Here is a 22,210-nt window from a genome sequence, read left to right as displayed (position 1 = left end):
TTGGAAAACAGCTATTCAAATCACTTAGACTCACTTTGGCCATGGTATTGCTTACATTTTTCTATAATTCTACTGCTACAGAGACTATTTTTTAATATGTTAAGAATTTTGGAATCATTTATAAACAAAGCCAGCACATTTATAAACAAAGCTTTTTATTAATAAAATGTTTACACCTTTTTTTTGCACAATACATCAGACTGGTAGTGATTTAGCATGTTATTACACTATAAAAGTTTATTATGAATGCTTAGGCTGAAAAGGGTGTTTACATTATGCCAAATCAACATTTCTTTATTTGCATTCTATGCACTATATGGGAGTGTAACAATTCAAACAAAAAGAGAACAAAAGCTTGGTTTTCCTCATTAGCATCTACAAACCAACAATACAGACAAACCTGTACACGCTCTCAGGACCAGCCTAAGAGAAGACTAAAAAAAAAAGTCTCAAAACATTCATAAGCTTGGGAATTCATCACTACAATATTTCATCACTAGTAATCTGACTACATTTCATGCAGTGAAGCAATGGTTGCAAATTTGTGCAGTTTACAGTGCTGCAAATGCTCTGTAACTTTGAGCGGCTTAAGTTTGTTTTAATAAGAGATACTATAATAAGAAGGCACAGACCTTTCAATCTTTGCAACAGGTTAACCCAATCCTATAATGAAAAGGCAGAACGTTCTTAGGAGGGACAAGAATTGATGATACAAAGGTTAACCCTTCACGCTTAATTTTACAGGCAAACATTTATTACACTGCAAGAGCTATATGCGTATCAGGTTATTTTTGTGCCCTAAATACACAAATGCAAAGTTTCTTGTTTGGAAGAAACCTTCAGAATGATTTTTTTTTTTTTCTTCATTGTACTGGGAATGGGGGGGTACAAGGGTGAAGATTGCCAGGAAGTCTTAGGTGTCTTACAGCTACAGAAATGCGATCCATTTCTGTGTCTTAAATCAGTTCACTGTGTCACAATTTCAATGTTGGATACACAATATTCATAAACAGGAACTACAAAAAAAGGAAGTTAAAATACAGAAGAGTTTATGTCATGTTACTAGAGCCTTACAATAATTTGCTCCCCCAGGTGAATGTGCTTTTAGCCTTTGTTATGTGGTATAACACAGTAGTGGTACTTGCCTCAGCTGCTGTTTTCGTAACAGTTTCATAATGCTGTACTAATGATTTACCATTTTGTTTACAAATATTCGCCGCTGTGACAGATACTTCTAGAACCTTTAAGGAGAAAAACACACTCACCACCTGTTCTTGGCTAAATTCCATAAGGAAACAAAGAACAAATGATCAAGAAAACATAATGGATTTAATAGGAAATACATACTGTAACATGAGTAAAAGTGAGGCAAGACAGTAGCTGTGAATCTATCTAGGTGTCAGAGTTACAGCATATCCAAGTGCAACAACTGGATGGAGTATCAGACACAGATGAAGAGCGTAGCGGAAAGAGGGTCTGTATCCTTCAACATTTGAAAAAGTAGTAACAGGTTTCTCAATAATACATATGTGAAAACAGTAACAGAGAAATGAAGCAAAGAAAAACTCAACCTTCTTAAAAGAATACCTTTACAAAGGTAATTAGCTCCTTAAATAAAATTGTTAGTGTTTAAGTAAGAATTTAAGAACCTCAACTTGCAGGATGATGTCATAGGAAAAGCAAAATAGTTTCTTCTTAGAAGTCTTTATTCTAGAATGAAAAGAGTTTCAGCAAATGCTGTCCCAATTTTTAGGGGGACAAATCATCCTATTGCCTTGATTTTCCAGGTAAAATAGGAAGCACCAAATAACTCTAAGACAACAGAACTTTTCTGAGTATTTCTGAATAGCTGTTTATAGCATGTACACTCTGACAACACTATGTTAAAAATTCAGGGGGGGTGGGGGAGAGATGGGAAGGGGAAGGAGGAAAAAGCTGACCCTAGGATCATTTTGACATGTCAGAGACTAAGCCCATCAGTACTCTTGGGTTGCAAGATAGTCTTATATCCCTTGAAAGATTTGTTATCTGTGACATTTTATGGATAAAGTTTGGTAATCCTGCTTGATTTTTCCAAGTCATGCATTCAAACTTCTGAGACCTCCAAAATATCAGAAGGGATTTTTCAGATACAAACGTTGTGGTGTCAGAAGGCCTAATAATTTTAGGGAAATATGTTTTGGCACCTGAATTCTTGTATAAACAACAAAGATGTGGTTTCAAGTGTATTGCTTTTGACAAGCGGGAGCCATGAGACTCTGAAAAAGACAGCTGACATGACTTTTTTATATTAGAACCTGTATTTCTATCTTAGATCGGTAATTCAAACCAACATCTCATTTCTATAAATCTTCTATCACCTAGCATTACTAGGGGTGTGATCTATTACTAGGAATGTGATCTGACCATAAAATTTTAAGAGTTTTCTTTAGAGAATTTTGTGCAGATCTTTTAGAAGCTTAATTCCAAGCACACAATTCTCCTGCTTCAAGTAACTGACTTGTGGCATACAAACAGTCTCAGGTTGCTGTAAAACGGCTTCCTGCTAAAAAAGTTAAGAAAGTTTGTCCTTCTCTCTTGTTCATGAACAGAAGAGCCTCTTATTTTAGAGGTTTAAAGTATTTAAGAGAGATACATGTAGCTTTGGAACATTAATAGGCAGTGTAAAAGTTGAAGTCTGAATTATTCAGATTCTCCTCATGTTTGAAATTATTTTTTCTACTTTTATGTAGCTATTGCTGCTTGTAAGTGAGGTTTGCTACGGGGTGACTAGCTACACAGGTCAGACAGCTTGTCCTGTAAATCATCAATTCCCAAGATAGTCTTTGCAGACTGCTGACATAGCACACCACAAATAGACTACACCATCCTTAATAAACACTAAAGACTGTTTCACAAGAACGTCATTCAAACATCACTGCTAAAGCTTCCTTTTCCAACTAATACTTAATACATTATAATGGAAATTTACACTAATGTTAAGGAACAATGTAAGATTAACACTAACAAAAACCTTGTTGAGGCCAACTTTTAAACCATTCTTGATATTCAGCCTGAATTATTTTTTGGTAATTAAAAATGAAGCTTTAACCATGAATGCAGACAGCTCCCAATGAATCCCACATCTCTCAACCAGGTTTAGACTTCCAAATCAGTAAGTAGGCATTGTCTCCTCTCCACTTACTCTTCCCAAGCTTGTAAATTATCTTCCTTGAGCAGGCTGGTGGCATTAAATTGTTGTTATGTACACCAACACATCAAACAAGTCTACATAAAACACCCCTCTAAACTATTAACTGTCTGATCCTGTAGCACTTAAAGGAAGGGTCTCACATCAGTAAGGATTTGAAGTGCAATTATTTGTTTTGTTTCAACACAGATCCAATAACATAAACAAAGTCTTTACCTTCTTGGCAACAGCAAAAGTTGTTAGAATTGTCTTAGAACTTTTCAAAGCACCTATAAAAATTGTCAGTAGTTTGACCATTAGATGCTTCTGTTATTAAACATAAGCTCCCAGATTTCACCTACTTCGGCATTTAGTATGCCAGTTTTCAGCTTCTATATAAAATATACTACAAAACCATCTACAGCATAGATCAAGAGCCTGGCAAGTTATCTAAGAGACTGTTGTGATTCAGAGGGTCAGATGAAGACACCCTCCAAAATTTAGGGAGCAGATTTAAGTTGCTCCAAAGCTTAATAACTAGATATTTATCAAATTATGTTTTGATACAAATCTGTTAAATTTCATGGGACAGAACTGGTGTTGTTTAGAAGTTGAAACAGTCATATTTTGTCAGTTAGAAAATACTCTGGATCAATGGCATGACATGCACCTCGTTACATTTTTACATACATGATACTTTACCATTCCAAACTTGTTTTGCAGCAATTAATTCCCTTTGAGAGTATCTGAAAGTCTAGTCTCTATGATAAGCTCCATTCATTAAGCAGAAAGGCATAGTGGAATAAAAACTTCAGTCCTGAGCTTTTTCAACAGCTTCTTAACAGAAAAAAAGATATTAAAAATTTAGCTGGAATGGTTGATCATCAGCACTCCAAACACTCAAAGGCTAATGTATCTCCAAATAAAGCAGCTATGTTAGGACAAAATACAATCAATTTTAGCAAGCCTAGTGCAAGATGAAAGCAGATAGCCTAACAAATTATTAATACAGAAGAAACCATTTTCCTCCAACAAAAATGAAACAATGAACATGTGCATCTCATCAAGGGAAGACTGCATTCTGGCTTTCAGCTAGGGCCAACTGATCAATAAAAAGAACTCTACATCAACAGTCTGTCATTTTAAATAGGCATGTGTTAAGAAGCAGCCTCTCTTCAGTATCTATAGTTTGGACAAATCTGAAACACTGGCTATTTCCATGTTTTCATTATTTGCAGTAATTCAAGATCAGAACTGCAAAAAGGATATGAAGTATGCTGGCATTCCACTCAGACTGGTAACAAAACAAAAGGAGTCCAAGGCATTAAGACATTTGAGAAGGGCCAGATTATTGCTGCTTCTTTAAGTGTTTTGGAGTGGGTTTTTTTAACTTGTTTTTTTAAGTCTAATTTTGGCGTACAGCAAATAAGTGAGGATAGGTCACAAAGCAGATCATGAAGATTTTTCTAAGATATATGGACCTCTCCCGACTGGAAAGAACTACAATAATGTCAATACTAGTCTAGCTCTCAGTCTTGCCTGGAATCCAACAATTTCTTCTCAAGTCAATAATAAATCTTGGATAAATACTATTAAACCATTTTTGTTAGCTCACTGAAAAACAGATTTAAATTCCATTTTTACAACATGCTAACAGGCAATAAGAATAACTTAATGTCTGAAATTCCTTTTTCGACTAATCTACATGAAAGATATTCCCAATATCTGAGACTTTCCTTCTCCTGTGATCCTTCAAAGTTCAAGAATTTCCAAATTTATTACTAACCAACTTTAATAAAAACAGTATTTTCTGTATCACAGTTAAGATACTAAAGCACCTGGTATCTTGGTATATAATAAGACTTCTGAGGCACTGTAAACACAAAGTGTTTTAAAAACCTAGTTGAATTAGATAACCATATAATTTATTTTTTTAAAAAATTGCTGGGAGTAAAAATTGAGATATTTCAAAAGAAACTGGGGATTTCCATGACTGCCACTGTGAAAGTTCTACATTTAATTGCTAACCTCCTTTTTGATAATTAAAAATGTGCCCAAGAGCAAACTTACTCTGTTCTTTCTTTACTAATTATGTTTCTAGCAAGCATTTTGTAAGAGTACTAAAGTTTTCTGTTCATAATTTATTTGGTTTGAGCGACATAAAAAATAAATCGTACATCAGACTCTACACCAAACACAAATCCATCTCTACTGTAAGATGCTTTGTTAAAGACCAATTTCCAAAGGGGCTTCAAACAGCCTTTGATGAAGATACACTTCTTGTGCTCTCTATAAGCACACAGCCTGTACAACTGTGGCAAAGAAGGTGTAATCAACGATGCAGGGTAAGTAAAAGGTGTGATAAAAGTGTAGTCACCAAATTTCATTAAAACATACTGATCCATTCAAAATCTCACTGTAACAGTTCACCTGTTTTGCTCCAGAAGAGCTCTACAAGAATTTTCACTAATACAAACTAATGTGAAGTACAAGTCCTTTCATTTCTTACAAACTCTTTGACATTTGTCAGAAAATACTTGAGATGATAGAAAACCAGATTATAAACAAAGAATAAGCATCATCACCATTACCTCATTTTGATACTAAAGCTAAATAGCGTATTTTAATATATACTCAAGTCTATTAAGCTCGTTTTCTTTAAAAGTATAAAGTTTCTCACTAGTGCTGGTAGGAAACAAAAATTAAAAATAAATAAAATAGCACAAATGGGTATGGACAACCTATACTTTAACTGAAAGAGTACTAAAACCAATGCAGAATAAGCTAACCACTGATCTGCTAAAAACCCTCACAGATGAAAAAGCCCAGGAACCAAGAGGTAATGATCTACATTACCACGTGTCTTAAGGTTACTTCCTATCTGTATTTTTGTGCCCAAAAGAGGAAAGACTGGGTGCACCACAGATGAAAACTTGTTCAACAGCAGACCTCATGCTGCACCAACAGCATTCCCTATTGGCCCTTTCAAATGTCATTGAAAGGGAAAGAATTTCAGTCTGCCTCTGGATGAACTCACAGTGACAATACCTAAATCACAGGAAAAAACCTGATGGAGATTCCCCAGGAGTTTATCCATAAGTGTGGAATGGAAGGAGTATATGAGATCGCATTATTTTTTTACTGTTTTTACATAATTTATAATACTTTAAACACTGGTCTCATAAATATAATATGAACACTTTACACATGCCAAGCAATTAAAAGCTTTCCCCAAAAACTTTTAGGTCTTATCAGAACCACTGGCAGCATCTGTTTACAGCATCTGTTTTTAGTCAGTAACCACTTAATTTAGTCAGAACTGCAACAACTAGGTTTTCTTCAACCAACATCTTAATATTAAAAAACTTGTAGGAACAAAGAGATGCCTATAAGCATATCAGTTTGCCTTAAAGTGATTAGAGTCAGCATGAAAGAAAGATTGTCTGTGGTTTAAGATCTGTTGCTTGTGTCCCCACCCCCGGCGCTATCAGCTTTAAATAAAAAGTGCAAATGGGATTTGGGGACTGGATGGACTGATTTGCCTACTATTTATCTTCAGTTGCTTATTCTATAGCCATCTCGCATCAACTGTCCCATCGTACTTTGGATTAGCTACAATTAAATCTAAAATAAGGCTCACTGAAGAAAAGGAAGAAATGACATCTAACTTCCAGACTCCTCCCACCCTTAAGTCCCACAAAAGTGCTCATTTCCCTTTTTACAAAAACACCCCCAAAATCTTGATTACAAAACTATTAAACATTTCAGTTCTACCATCCATATAGTCACCCTCCTTTCAAGCAAGGCCAAAAAAGTGATGATGGATTCCCTTTGAATGCAAGAGATATTACACTTTTTGTAAGTAAACAGGCTGACTTTACGATTGCAGTCTTCTCTGCGAGTGTACAGATGTCAGATAAACTGGTCCATTTTTGTGGGACCTTGGGTGTATGAACACCAGCAGATAAAGATCTAAGACTGATAATATAAACCCAACGTGAACTATTAACTTCCAAGACCACCTACTGTATAAACAAGTCTGATTTTCTAAGGGATCAGTCAACAGCAGCTGCGCTTTGTCACCGATGGCTGTCTTCTAAGTTTGAAGCCCTTACCACTAGATGGGGGGTTGGTGTCAGTTGATGGAATTCTGCGACCTACAGGAAAGCAGAAAAAAAATTTATAGCAAACATTATACCTGAAACTAATTCTAAGCATTCAGTGCACATTTTGTATACAAAAATGTGCCCTTGATTAGTTATACGTTACTAGTGACGACACTCCTGCGTAACAGAAGGATGGCAGTTAACAGCCTATACTATATCTGTAAGTGGTATGGTTCCACAAAAGAAGAGTAGAGGCAGTTTTAAGCTAATTTTGCAGTGTTTACACTTCAGACTAATCTAGACTTGGGAGAGCTAAGCTATAAAAGCACCCTGAGAATATACTCCGCAGGATGCAATACCATCTGGAATATCTTCATCAAGAACCACCATCTTGACCTGTATTTCCACAGTACATCACCTGCAACAAGCTTAGCACAGAACTACTTGCAAAGATAGCTGCTTTAGTCATCTAATCAGTCTTTAAAATTGACTATTCCCAGTTGACTACTCTTTTGTGAGGAGGACTTATGATTTTTTTTTTCCCTCCATAGTTTATTCAAGATCAATTTTCGAGAGCAAATATTAAGTCAGTAAATCAGGAAGCTTATCTACAGCACATACTTTTTACATCAGCTTCAATATAGTCAACTGCTTAGAAGGACTCTAATGTTTCTGTAATTAGTCAAAACTAATCTGCAGGGCATGCACAGAAATGGATTGCTGTTTGTCCTCTTCTCACAAACAGGCTCATGTACCTGCACATGGGTGCTGCTGCCTGAAACATATTCTGCAAATAATACTGCACAAAACTCACTTTGGAATGCTGTCTGCTTTTCATTCACACACACAAAAAAATTGTCATTGTCATCCCCAGCATGAATGAGACAGAAAAGATTTGCAATTTAATTAAAAAAAACCCTCCAAGGTATCACAAAAATACTTGTGAAAAATCTACACACAACAGTTGCTATCTCCCATGCAGTAACCTTGCATTTATGAATTCCCATGTCTTGAAAATGCACTGGTTTAGATTAAGTACAAACAGTAAGAGTGAGAACTTAATGCCTTTTCTCAGCTGTATAAAGTTTCTATCTTCCTCATTCCTTTTCCCTTCCCTTCCATAACCTTGGAAGTACCAATTGAAATATTCAATAACAGATATAGTAAGATGACACTGACTTCTGACATGAGTGCCCTGCTTGCTATTTATCCAGCAGCATCACAGTAGGTTTAAAATCTCTAGAAGGAATATTTAGAGGTCATTAGATAACCCAAAATTTATACAGCTCATTTTGCAGTTTGTATTCATGTCTGACTAACAAATTTAAGTCAGCATATTCTCCACTAAATAGCACAAAAAGTAACACATTAATCAAATTTCTACTTGAATTTATTTCAGAAGAAAGCATGTTATCCATTTATATACTTACTAATTTCTATAAAGAGTTCATTAATGTTTATTGCATTTTTCGCACTTGTCTCTACAAATATTGCATGAATGGAATCTGCATAGTCTTTAGCATCTTTTTCCATGACTTCTCTGGAAAAACAAAGCAAAGAAAAAAAACTATGAATGCAGAAAAAAAACCCATTATTTAACGTCTTAAGGGATGGATTAAGTTTTTAACTGTTTCATTTAATGAGTATTTTGTATTTTACCTGTTTTGTATCACAGTGCTCCCCTCATCCTGAAGCTGATGCTCATTCTTTACTCTTTGCTGTCTCCCTACCTTAAGGTATGAGCATCACTGAAGCACAATCATAAACTAAACAAGGCTTTAATCCATCTGAAAACATTACAGCAGAGTTTGTATCTTGAGTGCTCTAATGTAGGTCTGCAATCAATCATCAGGGGGTACTTTATTCTTCACACACACACACAAACACCAGTTTTAGATGTACTGAAAAGATCCTGAAGCATTAGTTCCATTCATCCAGTAGATTTCCTACAGCTGTTTACAAACCAGTATCTCACAAGGCTGCACAGATTGTTAGGAGAGCATTTACTTTAGATGAAGCATGAAGACATAGCTATAAACACGAATATATTTAGACTGAGCACACAACATAGCCAAGGAGTGAAAAAGTTATTTTGCACCCCTAAGTAGGGAAGCTGATAAAGTGTGTTTCCATAAACAACATGAAAAAACAAAAAAAATCAAACCCCAATAGGTGGAGAGAGGACTGGACTATACCTTGTATACTTCACATGGAATTTCTAGAAAACAGAGGCTACTTTCAGTAACAAGGGACTTAAGATATCCAAAGCACATACTTTGGATCAGTGACTCAAATACTGCCTCTGACTAAAGAGCATGGAATCTTGCTCATTAGCTTGAATAGCAATGCTTACATAATTTATGATGCCATCTAAGCACCAAGAAATAAGCAGGTGAGACTTAATACTGTATGCCTTATATTTGTCTTCTAAGTAATTTTATGCCATACTTCCTTTAAGAGACATGCTACTTCTAACAAAAGTTACTAGAACTCACTAGATAACTGCTATAAAACAATTTGTAAAACTACACTAATAACCAACTTTGCAGTGGTTCTTTAAACATATAACCATCTGTCTCCTTTGAGACACCAGCTGTGGTACCATTTCCAATGAAATCTAAAAACAAGAAGTTTACACACACCTTCTTTCTGAATTTTGGCTTATTTAAGCAGGACATCAATAAAAAAGGGCTTCTTTTGTTTTTAGTACATGCCTCCTTGAAAATGTGGCTGTTCATAAAGTTTCTCAAGAGCTTTTCCCGCTCCCTGCAACTATTTCAGCCACAGCCAATTCCACCCCAGTATTTAAGCAGGGAAGGAAGGCACCTGAACAAGCAAGTCAGAAAAACCTACACAATGCTTTCCAACAGTTTTGATGTTTTTCCTAACAAAATGAGGTGCTACAGACTGACAGGAGTACTTCTTATAAAGTGAGGTAAACAGCTTGTATTACACTGTCGTTTCACAGGCAGTTTAGGCTTGTGTAACTTGGCACTGCCACCAGAAAAGGTAATCCTGTCTCCCTGTAAACTGCTCATTCCTAACCCTGCTATCCCACCTCTGTTATGCCAGCAAACGTTCATGGTGTGAGAAAGATAAATACACTTGGATTAGCTTTCCTTTTTTTTTTTTTCAAATGGTTAGTTTTAATCTGGATCCATTTTACAGCCTGATTTACTGCCCAGTCACACATGTACCACACCAGCACAGGGGAGGAAAGTGGGCAAGACTGTCCAAGGGCAGACTACCCAAATCTTCTGACAGTCAAAACAGCTCAGACCCCTTATAAAACTATAATGCTTGTGCAAAACAGCTTAAATCACTCTATACCTTTCACCTGCTTTGAAACCTTGAAGTATTTAGCACTACAAGCTTAAACTAAAACCTCCAAACTATCAATAGTTACTTACCTTACATCATTAAGATCACACTTATTTCCTGCAATAGCTACAACAATGTTTGGAGGTCCATGCTGTCGAAGCTCTTTAACCCAGTTCTTTAATGTTGAGAAAGTTTCCTAATAGGGGGGGGGGGGGGGAAGAGAAATTAAAAAAAAAAGAAGGAATTAAGAGTCAGAACTAGCCCATGACACAAAAAAACCCAGAAATTGTAATGCTGGGTCCAGATTAAATTTCTTACCTCTTTTGTGATGTCATACACTATAATAGCTGCTGCTGACCCTCTGTAATACATTGGAGCCAAAGCACGAAACTGAAAGAAAGCCATCATACATTATGAATCTGATCTTTCACTGACCTCCATGATTTCCTTATTAATGTAATTATTATTGAAGAAAGTGAAAACAAGCTTATAAATTCACATTAGTGGAAAACATTCCTTTACAATTAGAGAGGCTTTGCAGTAGAGCACAAACTTCCATGAAAGTATTGTTTCACAAAGGCCAACCAATAAATAGTTTGGGGATCAGCAGCACATCTACTGCAAAAAACAGGAAGCCAAACTTGACCTTATTTTGACTAGATTAGAATCTCTCATTTAAAAGACTGTAGATTATACACAGACACAAACTCGCAGGATATATGCTCAACTTCAAACACCAAGCAAGGGGAAAATAATCAAAATTGAACTCACTTCTTCCTCTAAGACACTTGCTTTTGGACAAAAAGTACTTTCAAAAAAACTAGTATATATTACTGCTGATTTGAAATGCTGGATCAGTCATGGCACTCTCAAATGCTAGAAGTGTTGGTTTCTTCATAATCAAACTTATGGCTGTAGGGATTTTCCTTAAGATTTTCTTCCAGAGTTTGAAGCATGTTTAAAAACTGCAGAAGCCCACAACTATATGATGTCTTGCAAACAGAGCTTTAATGAACATGCTAGATAATAAAAGGCTAGAGTAATTTTATTGTAATTTTCAGAATTAAATCTACAGCAGGCATATTAGGTTGGTACTGCATCTGCAGGGTATAAACCAGGTTAGTACCTTTGCATGGGCAGAGCGTTGTGAATTCAGAACTGAAAAAAGTGACAGAACACATGATTAAGTTGCATCAAAAACACCAATCAAGCATTCTTAAAAACAGTGTGATATTCTGTCAATTTAAAAAGTACCAGACAACTAATCTAGCAACCAAAACTCTCAAAGCACCAAGTAAGCTGCATGTACTGCTTTGATGTTAGCATATGTAATTTAGAGTTTCATGCATCTTATTATTCAGGGTAAAAATAATGAATACAGTTTTTCATAAAGGCTTTGTTGGTTCTAATAAAATATCAATTTCCTTTTGCTTAGTACAGTTCAACCGAGAGCAATATTATAAATCATAAAAATCTTGCTATAATGCAGAATTCCAGACCATTTAAATTTGGCTCTCGAATTCTGTTTCGAAAACAGGATTCTGAACACAAAGTTCAGAATATAAAAATATTTAATAATGGGAAAGGAAAACACAGGCAGGCATTCAGTTCATGTTGGGACATAATCCCTCTCTTCCTCTTAAGTACTAAAATGTAAAAAGAAACATATTTGGTAAACCACCACTTGGACTGGTTGCAACCTGGCTTTTTGATTATTTGACTACTTATATTGGGAATAAACCAACTTTCACTTGCTGATTTTCTATCACTCATTTCCTGTCTGCTAACACTTAGATACTTTTTTCCACCTAAGAGCAGTCGGCAGATAAAATATATTAACAAAACAGATGTTACCAGAAACTGAATTTGCCTTTTGCTATTTTTCCAAAGACTTCAGCTTGCCCTCCAGCCTCCAATTTATGTTTTGACAGAATTATTAAGATGACATAATGTAATTACCCAGAGACACTGTCAAAATTATGAGGTAAGAAGGCAAAAATCCCAATTGCTATAAGTAATCTATCAACTTTACTCAGTGTAGAAGAAATGAGAGAAGAAATAAAGCATGCGTGTGTAGGGAAATGAGCTGTGTGAAGTGAATTAGTGCACATTTCCACCTTTGGAGTGAAGCTGGCCAGCCAGTCACTCCCTGAAGCCATTCAGAACAAGGAGTTGCCCAGTGTGGCAGCTGGACTTTTGAAGTGGAAAACAGCAAATGCTCCTCAAGAAGCCAGGACTATGAATGCTGTGTATTACACATCATAGCTCAGTAGAGACATTTTAGTTCCAAGAATGGTGTGGACATCTTTGGTATTCCAGATCACTACAGAAGGGATCCCTGCCATAATTTATTGTCAGATGTGTTGCATGACCAGAAAACTGTGCTACAGATTTCAGGTCATGGCAGGTATACAGACCATTTGTGACTAGCAGCTAAGTGATAGCGCAGTTCTGTTTTGGAGAAAGAAACATCTATGGAGATACTGGCAGCATTTCAAAGTAAATATCCTTGCTCCTATTTTACTGGTTTCCTTGGATATACGAGGGCCTCACAGTGACTTCTTTCAGGCGTGGAACATAAGCTTCACAGATACCACAACTCTTGGGTCAGAGCCCAGGTAAGACATCTTTCCCTTTTTGATTTCAATAAAGATATCATGCAGCTAGCATGGAAGAAAATTAAAGAGGTAACACTCAAAGTCTAAAAACAGAAAGACAAGGAACATGCTAGTCATGTACAGAGATGCTTCCTCAGATCATAGTGTATGGAATCCAAATTACAGCATTCTCCTATCGCTTGCAAACACAGTTAAAGTGAACAGGATGGAATGCTAATATGTAATGGATGTTTCCTGCCAAGTTGTGGCAGGCATGTTTATAAAGCTTTCCATTTAAGAATAGCAGCCTCTCAAAATTCATACTCTACCTCTCAGACACTCACATTCCAGCATTAACGTTTCAGAATGGGCTAGGATGTTCACTAAAGACAAACTATTTACAGCAACTGCTGACTGACTGCTAGTAATGGAAGGACTGGGATATTTCTGATAACGGATACTATTGGACATATCCCTGGGACACATCCCTGACAACATAAGTTTGCTTTATATGGTGCTGCTGGAAGGAAATAAATTGTCATTCAAAATCTGAAATGCAATACAAATATACTTGAGTTACTTTCCAGCTACCAAGGCTGTGATCAAGCTAAAAAAGCTAGCAAGTCAGTTCTACCAGGACCCCAAAAGGTCAAGTAACTCTGAACAGGGATGTCTAAGCCTTTACAAGGGTTTTTTGTTGTTGTGTTGGGGGTTTTTTGTCGTGGTGGTGGTCATTTTGTTTGGGGTCTCTGTTTAACAGAGCAAATCCGGAAAAATAGTACAGCTGCATTTGCCAGTTATTATCCTAAAGTAACAGGCCAACCCGATCAAACTGGCTCTTACTGGGGACAGCTCTGGTATCTACCTTTGTTATAGTTTGCTCACATCCCAAATAAACTCAACACAAGTAACTGACAGTTGCTAGTAGTTAACAGTCAAGAAATTGCAAGAACAAGCACTGTTAAAACAGCTACTATAATTTCTACCACTTCTACTAGTAACCCATAAACAAATAAGTTAACTAGCAAAGTCTTCCTTTTAAAACCTAAGTAAAAATCATGCAAATTAACTCTGATTTGACTAGTCGTTTTCTTGAAAGCTTCTCTTGCCTCCCCTCAGAACTATACACACTGATCAAAATTTCAAAATATATTGCTTGACACAGCTTCTAACACTATGGGATCGGAGAAGTAAAACTTTACAAAATAAAAGATCAGTTAACACCCATAACACTGCTAGAAACGCTGCTTTTGAAAGCCTAAACCCACATCCTAGTCACATTAATAATGCTAACACTGAAGCTAACAATGTTTTAGCAGTTGTATATTTTTCCAGAATCAGGGCCTTAATTGTATTACGAAACATGATCATTCATTCTTATTTTGCCAGTTGCACTGGCTGCAAATACTGCAGCCGAAAGCTTAAAACTCAGCTAGAACTGGTAGTAAAGACTTAGTTGCTGGCTTCACTCTCCACCTTGTTTTCTTTTGAAATGGCACTCCCTTTCAGTGAATCTAAACCCAGTCTTTTGTTTTATAAGCTCTTCTTAGTTAATCATCCTTAACTTTGTACTTTAACCATGGTAACAATGAAAAATAAACACATTTACAGCACCCGTATCTTGATAGGAATCTGCATAGAAACAAACATTCTAATACACATTCATAAAACCTGATCACCTTGTGACTTTCAGGGGCAGGGCTGAAAAGCAACCCAAACTCTAGCCAGAACTATCACCACAGATACTGACTCCACTTACCCGCTCTTGTCCAGCTGTATCCCAGATTAGGAATTTATGCAGCTCATTTTGATACTGTACAGTCTTGGTCATAAATGAGGCTCTGGAAAAAAAGTTACAGCTTACGCTTTTCAGAATAAAATAAATTTTTACAACATTATCATGAACTTTTAAAGAGGTTTACATTCCAATAAAAGTGCTTTCCTCACCCACACATGCAAAACTGATGAAGATTTTCATACATAAAGGCTGAAATTAATGAGGCAAAGGGACTCAGAGGATAAAATTCAACTAAACAGAATGAACATGATGCATATTATAAGCTTTTACTGTTCCTAAGCTTCTGATAAAAATAAAGGATGTATGACCAAAAAAATCAGGAAGGTCAGCCTTTTTAACAACATTCTTCCTAAACGCAGGAAGTCATTACAGTGTCTCACTTAAGTATATACTGGAAACTTCCAGGGAAAAAAGATCAAATCTTTCACTTTTATATTAGGTTTTTTTCCATCTCTGTACTAACATTCAGACAAACACTGCCAAGTCCATCCTTGGGAATAAAATATGGGAGATTGATATCACTATTGGTAGGTGTTAAGAGGACCGAGAAATCAATAACGAGTAACTTGCTTCTTGTCTGTGCTCTGTACAACTCCCAAATCCTGTTTGTCATTATAATGTTCAGTCTGCAGAGGTTCTTGCACTTCCAGAAGACAAGCAAGCAAAAAAAAAAAACCTCCTATGCTCCAGCTGCCCGCCCACCTCAACTTCTAGATGTTTTACAGTAAAATATTGGAAAATATTGTAAAGTACCTTTGCGCTTTATATGAATCAGTGTATTTCCACAAGAACAAGAATTCAGAGACCTAATCTTTTACAAGAGGGAGTTCTTTGCTACATCTACTAGCTGTAGGTACATTTTTAGTAGAAAAGACAAATGCTTGTAGGATAGGAACTATAGATGCCATAATAAGCATGTGAGATCCTATCTTATGATCTTGAACACCTTTTGTGCTTAATTTCTGTAATTTAAAAATACTGCAGACTTCCAAAGTTGTTCTGCTGTTCAGTTTTGGACATGATGCGGGATAGGATCTTGGAGGTGGCCTGTACTGGAGCTTCTTACAGTACACTAAGCTTGGTGCAGAGTCAGAGAGCAAGAGTCTTCCAGCATGATCAACAACATTAAATACCGAAGTCCAAGACTCTGAACTTCAGTTTATCTTGGGTCTTAAGTATCAGTAGGGCATATATTTTAATGATGTCTGTAACACTTTTGTAGTTAATATTAACTGGAGTCTTTGCGTATGTTTCAATATTATAGGAAGACAAAACAGCTATCTACATTAAAAAAAAGGAAGGGGAGCAATTACACAATGCTTTCAACTGTGAAGAGGTAATCTTCTCCCCATTCCTTAAACTCGGATGATTTGCCAAATAGTATGTCAATCTCCAAAGTTGATTACTCTCAAGAATCCAAACATAAGGTTGCAGCATCCCTAAGAAAAAAAGAATCTAACTGTAATGTGGATGCGTAGATGATGTATTCTAGCAACAAGTAACAGAAAATAAAGTGATAGGAGTATGTGTTGTAAAGCACAAAGACTTCCACTTCCTTAAGACTGCTCCAAATTAAGCATCAACTCTGAATTCTCTGGACAACATGGAAATAATTTCCCTAAATCATAGTTTCTCACTGAAGTTTATCTATCTTGATTCTATAAACCAAAACATTCCTGTACAGTCAATCTGATCTGAACAGCTGCATTGCTCTAATTCACATCACAACTAAACATCACAAATGGTATCTGACAATAGAGGTTAAATGCTTCTTGAAATTCTTTGACAAGTGGAAGCTTTCATTGTGACAGACATCAATTAAAAAAAAAAGAAAAACAAACAAAACCAGAACAAAGAACAAACAGTTCAGACAAACCACTTTTGGGACAACAAAAGCTTGCAAACTAGAGCTATTCTCAACAACTTCTAGTAAGAAAACAGGCATTTAGCCCTACTAAATTTCCTAGCTGCTTCTCCCAGCCAAGTATGCGCTATAATTACATGAACAAGATGCACCTGAAAGTAGTTTTATACTCATTCATAATTCCTTTTTGATGTTATAATGAAAGACCTACAGCCTACAGATATACACTGGTCAGGTAAAACAAAATGTGTCTGCAGAACCCAGAGAGAACAAAAGTTGCAGAACTCTAATAGGGTTTCTACATCCGCCCATGTTTGAACCTGAATGATGAACATTCATGACAACACAGTATGATTGCTCAGATAATTCCAAAAGGAATGGAAACAGAGCAGGAAACATAAGATTGTGGTTTTAGTTGTTGCTAAGAAATTGAGGACTTTTCAACTTCTCATGTCCTGCTAGTGCACAGGTACATAAGAAGCTGAGGGTGGGGGGAAGCATAGTCAAGACAATGGACACAAACTGGCCAGCTGAATAGTCCGTATCATCTAATGTTATGCTCAGTATATAGACAAGGACTGATTGGGAAGCTCACTTGGGTTTTCAGGATTCTCTTTTCTGGGATTGGGCTGGGCATTGAGCAGCAGGTGCTAAGCAATCAACATTATGTGTTACTTAATAATAGTAATAATGAAATACAATTTTATTTTTATTATCAATATTTTTATCCCAGCCTATGAGTCTCCTTACCTTTACCCCTCCAACTCCCCCAGGGGTGGGGGAACATGAGCGAGCAGCTGTGTGGTGTTTGGCTGCTGGCTAGATCTAAATCACCACAATTAGGAAATAAGAACACAGTCTAGAAAAAGTTTCAAAATTAATTCGCCTAAAACTGTGGGACTGTATTTTATTGGAGCTTCACACAATCCCTGCATTTGGGCAAGTTTTCATTCATTTATACTACTATAGCAAACTATCAAGACACCAAGTCCTCAGATCAATGAATGATTTTGTTAAGACTGCTGAAAGATAGATTTTTAGTCTGTCACTTTAAGAAAGTATACTAATCCCAGTACTGCCATTCAACCTGTGAAGATAAATTCTATTCTACACATTAGTCTCATTACTGCAATGGCTGGCATCTTTTAATAGCACCTTAAGTTACTACACAGTATCTGTTAGAGACAATCCCCTGGGAAGATGTGTGTGTGATCTCTTTCGGCTCCTGCCTTCAAACAGACAGGTGCTACATTGGAGGGAAGGGGAAAAAAAAAAAAGATATAAGAAATCAACTCGCGCACCACACAGTCAGAAAACTACCAGATTAGAAGAAACTGACTTTGGAGGGAAGACAACAAGATTTGATGAAGTTCATTCCAGTCTCAGCCCTTCTCCGGCAGGAAAGAAAAAAAGAAAAAACACCAGAAAACTCTCTCCCGAGTTTTCCCCAGATTATCGAAAATTCTACTATGCAGGGATAGAAACATCTCAGATCTCAATCTTCACTCTGCAGCTTTAGACAGTCTTGCAGACATGCAGAGCCCAAAGCCATCAAGCACAGCATTTTAGAATTTAGACTGAAAGCTGACTGGAGAAGGCTGCAGTTCACACGTGATTGGAGACATAATGCATATTCCATACTGGGTTACTCAAATCTTTAACCCGTGTAGCCTACATGTGTGGTGACATACATCTAACTATAGACCAGAGCATCCCAGCCAAATAATTAAGCACCTCTCATCTGCAAAACTTAAGTCTGTGTTACCATACCTGGTCACCTACTAGTTAAGCAGACCTCAAGGTCTCTTTTCCCCTAGGAAAACTGCATGAACACAATGGCTAAATTTGGGCCACTGTAGATACAACCCGTATTAGCCAACTACTTAAACTCCGGATGATTAGGAATGAAGATAGGTAACCAATTTCTCAAACACCTGAGGTAATAACACCTGGATCTTTCAATAGTGTCCACCTGAAGAAGTTTTGCTTGCAGTTGATATGACAATGGACAGTAGGTCTGAACTTTCTATACAACCTGAACTTGCCCCCCTACTTAAGCAAACAGCAGCATCACTGCTATCCACACATCAATTTTGTTGTCGTCCAAAAAAGAACCTTGAAGAGCTAAGAAAAATACTTAGTAATCCTTCTCAGAGGCTACCTTTGTTAACAGGGAAATTTAAACAAAAGCAGACTTCTTACAGAGTATCTTGCAATTTGATACCAGTATTTAGACTCAAAAAAAGATGGGGTGTCAGGGAGAAGAGAGAGAGAGATCAGAGGAACCACATTTTTTTATAAGGGCAGGATGAGACACAACTGATCTTTATCAACAGGATCTTTTCTGGTCAAAGCTGTAGTAGAGGCTGTGTGATACCCCCAGACAGGAAGTTGCACTGACACCCCTCCCCCACTCCTCAGCATCAAGTGAAGTCAGTCCTCCTGTAAGTAAAGAATTACTTCTGAGCACAGCAACCCGTACACTTGCAAAGCAAAAATAAGACAGCAAAAGAAAACAAGAAAGAGATCCAACCACTACAAGAATTCCTGATGCTCACTCTTCCTTCTATCCATTTGAAGATTTGAGCTCAGTAACATTGCTGCTACTGAGGCTCAACTTTCAAATATCCTTACCTGTGAGACCAATTCTATTAAGAACTTCATCACTTATATGTGTTTGTATTGCGTATAGCTGTATAACATTGGAACTAACTCATGAAGAGAACCACAACCTGAATTAGTATGTTAACTACCTTCAGAAACCTATGAGACTTATTACTGTACTTGACTCTTAAAAAAAAAAAAATCATGTAGTTGCACAATAATTAAATTTGAAATTTAAGAGTAGCATATGAGAAAAATATGTTGTTCCTTTAACAGAAACATCTATAGTATAATTTATTCATAACCAAGGACTCCTAGAAGAATTTTGTTAGCTTAGATTAAGAATACAAAATAGGTCCAGATCTTAGATATGATAATGGAAGCTACAGGAGTTCTGATTACTCTTACATCTCCTAAGGTAGCTCATGCGCTAATTATGACTGTGGTCATGTTTACTACCACATTTAGCTGCCACATATGGAGAATCCTCAAGTGATCTATCCAGGAGGTACAAATATATATTCAGATGAATAAGTCACCTTTACTTTACTTAGTTTCTTACCCTATTGTTGGGTTGATGTTGGGATCAAAGCTATCTTCTACAAATCTCCACACAATACTTGACTTGCCCACACCAGTGTCCTAAAAAAAAAAAAAAAATAGAAACAGTTGAAAGATACCTTAGTTACTATAAACAAAATATTCTTTTCGTCCCGAAATCTTGCAATACACTGTGCATGAGTAACACATTCCTGCAGAGCATCTCAGACAAGTTAGATTCTGGAATACTCCAGATGTTATATTTGTTTAGTATAAGAATTAAAGGTCTCTGATAAATTAGTTTTCTAAGCAAAACTGTAAATATGTTTTTAATGAAGGACTATAAAAATCTGCATTCATGCTTATTATCGGTTATTCAAATATTTTTTTTCCCCCAAAAAGTTATGCACAAATCGCATTTGGACAGGAGTAGGGAAAACCCATCTACCACTTTTAGAAAAATATACAGCAATTGACTGTGGTACTCCATTTTTGCAAGCCATTGGAACACATTAATTTATACAAGTGTGACACATACATTTCAACCTCTGACTAATGCCGTCCCACCCTGCTTAATGAAAGACCTGAAATTTCTTCTGTGACGCACCTGAAACATGTTTCTAATGCAACTTTACAGAGCTATAAATGGTAAAAGAGGAAACATAACATGAAAATTCTGTGTTATGTATGCATTTACACCACTGACTCCACAGCTTAAAAAAAGTAAAAAATAAAAGACGTATTTATGAGTGAAATAACTCAACAATTAGCAGTAAAACTGTTCGCAACAGTAGCTAGACATTTTAAAAGGTCATTTAATTAAGACAGGTGAAGACAAACTTTTCGCTTTACCTTTCCAGAGTCATTAAAATTTCAAAGGAAAAAAACCTGAGGAAACTGCTTCATTGAAAAATTAAGTTTTACACCATTCATGCATTTCCTTGAATCTTCTGAATATTGTAGTAAATTTAGGTACAATATGTATGCTTGTGTTTAGCTTTTCAAGTGGTTTTATTCTCAAGGAAAATCATAGTGTCTCAGTTCTAGATTTTATAATATTAGCAGTCTCATTAAGCAGCGCAAATCCTAAAGAAAAAAACACAGATGCAGTTCCTGTCTCTGGGAGTTCAAGGACCAGTTTTCCTGGGTGCTAACTCTCCTTCTCTTACATGACAAAAGGTTTCTCAGGTCGGGCGAACACAAACAAGTAGCTAGTAGTTACCCCAAATGTTTTCATACCACAAAGAGCACGGAAACACATATTTTTTTCTCCTCTGAGGAGCAATATGGCCATTTAGAAGCAGAAAACAATTCTGCCAGTCATACTGTGCAACACAGGCTTTAGACACAGGTGGAGACAGCTGAGGCTCTCCAGCAAAGCCCTCAGACCAAACCAAGCCAACACACATCTTTATAGCCTTGATTTCTTTAAGCTTCTACTTCACTTTGCCGTCTCCTTCTACCACCTGCAACACTAAGGGCATTTTCGAAGCCTACATATGTTGTTAAAAAAGAGCTCAGGCCCCTCCCTCTCTCCCACAAGTTTGATTTCAGGTGCTTTTTATTTATTTACTTTGTCAACTCCAAGCCCGAAACAACCTGTGACTGAAAAGGAAGCACACACTGGACGTACGTGCTTCCTCTCTTTTTTTAAAAGGAAAGCACCGGAAAAAAAAGGAATGCTATTTACCTCTGGAAAACGCCCCCCTCCCGTGGAGGGGAGAGCCTTCCCAGCCGCCTGGTCTCCTCAGGGGGACAGGGCTGGACAACCGGGGCGCGCCAGCAGCTCTGTCAGGCGTGAGGCCCACGCTCCACCCAGAGGGAGAGCTCCCCTTCAAAGCCTCCCCGGGGCTCACACAAAGGTTCTCTGCGGCTAGAGAAAGCCTTTCGAGCCAGCCCCTCAGCAAGGCCCTTCCCTCCTGTCGCCCCCAGCCCGCGCCGCGGCCCCATGAAGAGCTAGCTGCAGATCACTTACCCCCAGAAGGCAAACTTTCAGCTCCCTCAGAGCCATGGCCGGGCAGGCTGCGCCTTTAACAAGCACCTGAGACACAGCCCAGAACGATCATAGTCCTTCCCGAGACACGCGTACAGCCGAGGCCTGCGGGGGCAGCCCCCCGCCTCCCCCACGCCGTGGTTACCAGTAAACCTTCCTCCTCAGGCTCCGCGGACGCGACGCCATCTTGGGCCGCCCGCCGGAGTCACCTGACCACA

At 37.3% G+C, this 22,210-nt stretch overlaps 2 protein-coding genes across 3 annotated transcripts in view; one reads left to right on the top strand and one right to left on the bottom strand.

The window, feature by feature from the left end:
* LOC141967095 (serine/threonine-protein phosphatase 4 regulatory subunit 1-like) overlaps positions 1 to 22,210 on the top strand; it is a 53,217-nt gene that overhangs the window by 3,534 nt on the left and 27,473 nt on the right. The gene's annotated exons all lie outside the window — the stretch shown is intronic.
* On the bottom strand, positions 145 to 22,085 carry RAB22A (RAB22A, member RAS oncogene family). Its single transcript, XM_074920473.1, has 7 exons — positions 21,975 to 22,085; positions 20,022 to 20,101; positions 14,953 to 15,034; positions 10,915 to 10,986; positions 10,686 to 10,792; positions 8,706 to 8,815; positions 145 to 7,326 (listed from the first exon to the last, which is right to left on the bottom strand). Exons 1-7 carry the CDS (start codon positions 22,008 to 22,010, stop codon positions 7,229 to 7,231), a joined length of 585 nt encoding a protein of 194 aa, XP_074776574.1. The 5' UTR covers positions 22,011 to 22,085; the 3' UTR covers positions 145 to 7,228.

This window comes from Athene noctua, chromosome 16, assembly GCF_965140245.1.
Source record: "Athene noctua chromosome 16, bAthNoc1.hap1.1, whole genome shotgun sequence".
In the NCBI taxonomy this organism is placed as follows: Eukaryota; Metazoa; Chordata; class Aves; order Strigiformes; family Strigidae; genus Athene; species Athene noctua.
The sequence above is the reverse complement of the archived record's forward strand: the minus strand, read 5'-3'. Positions and strand labels throughout refer to the sequence as shown.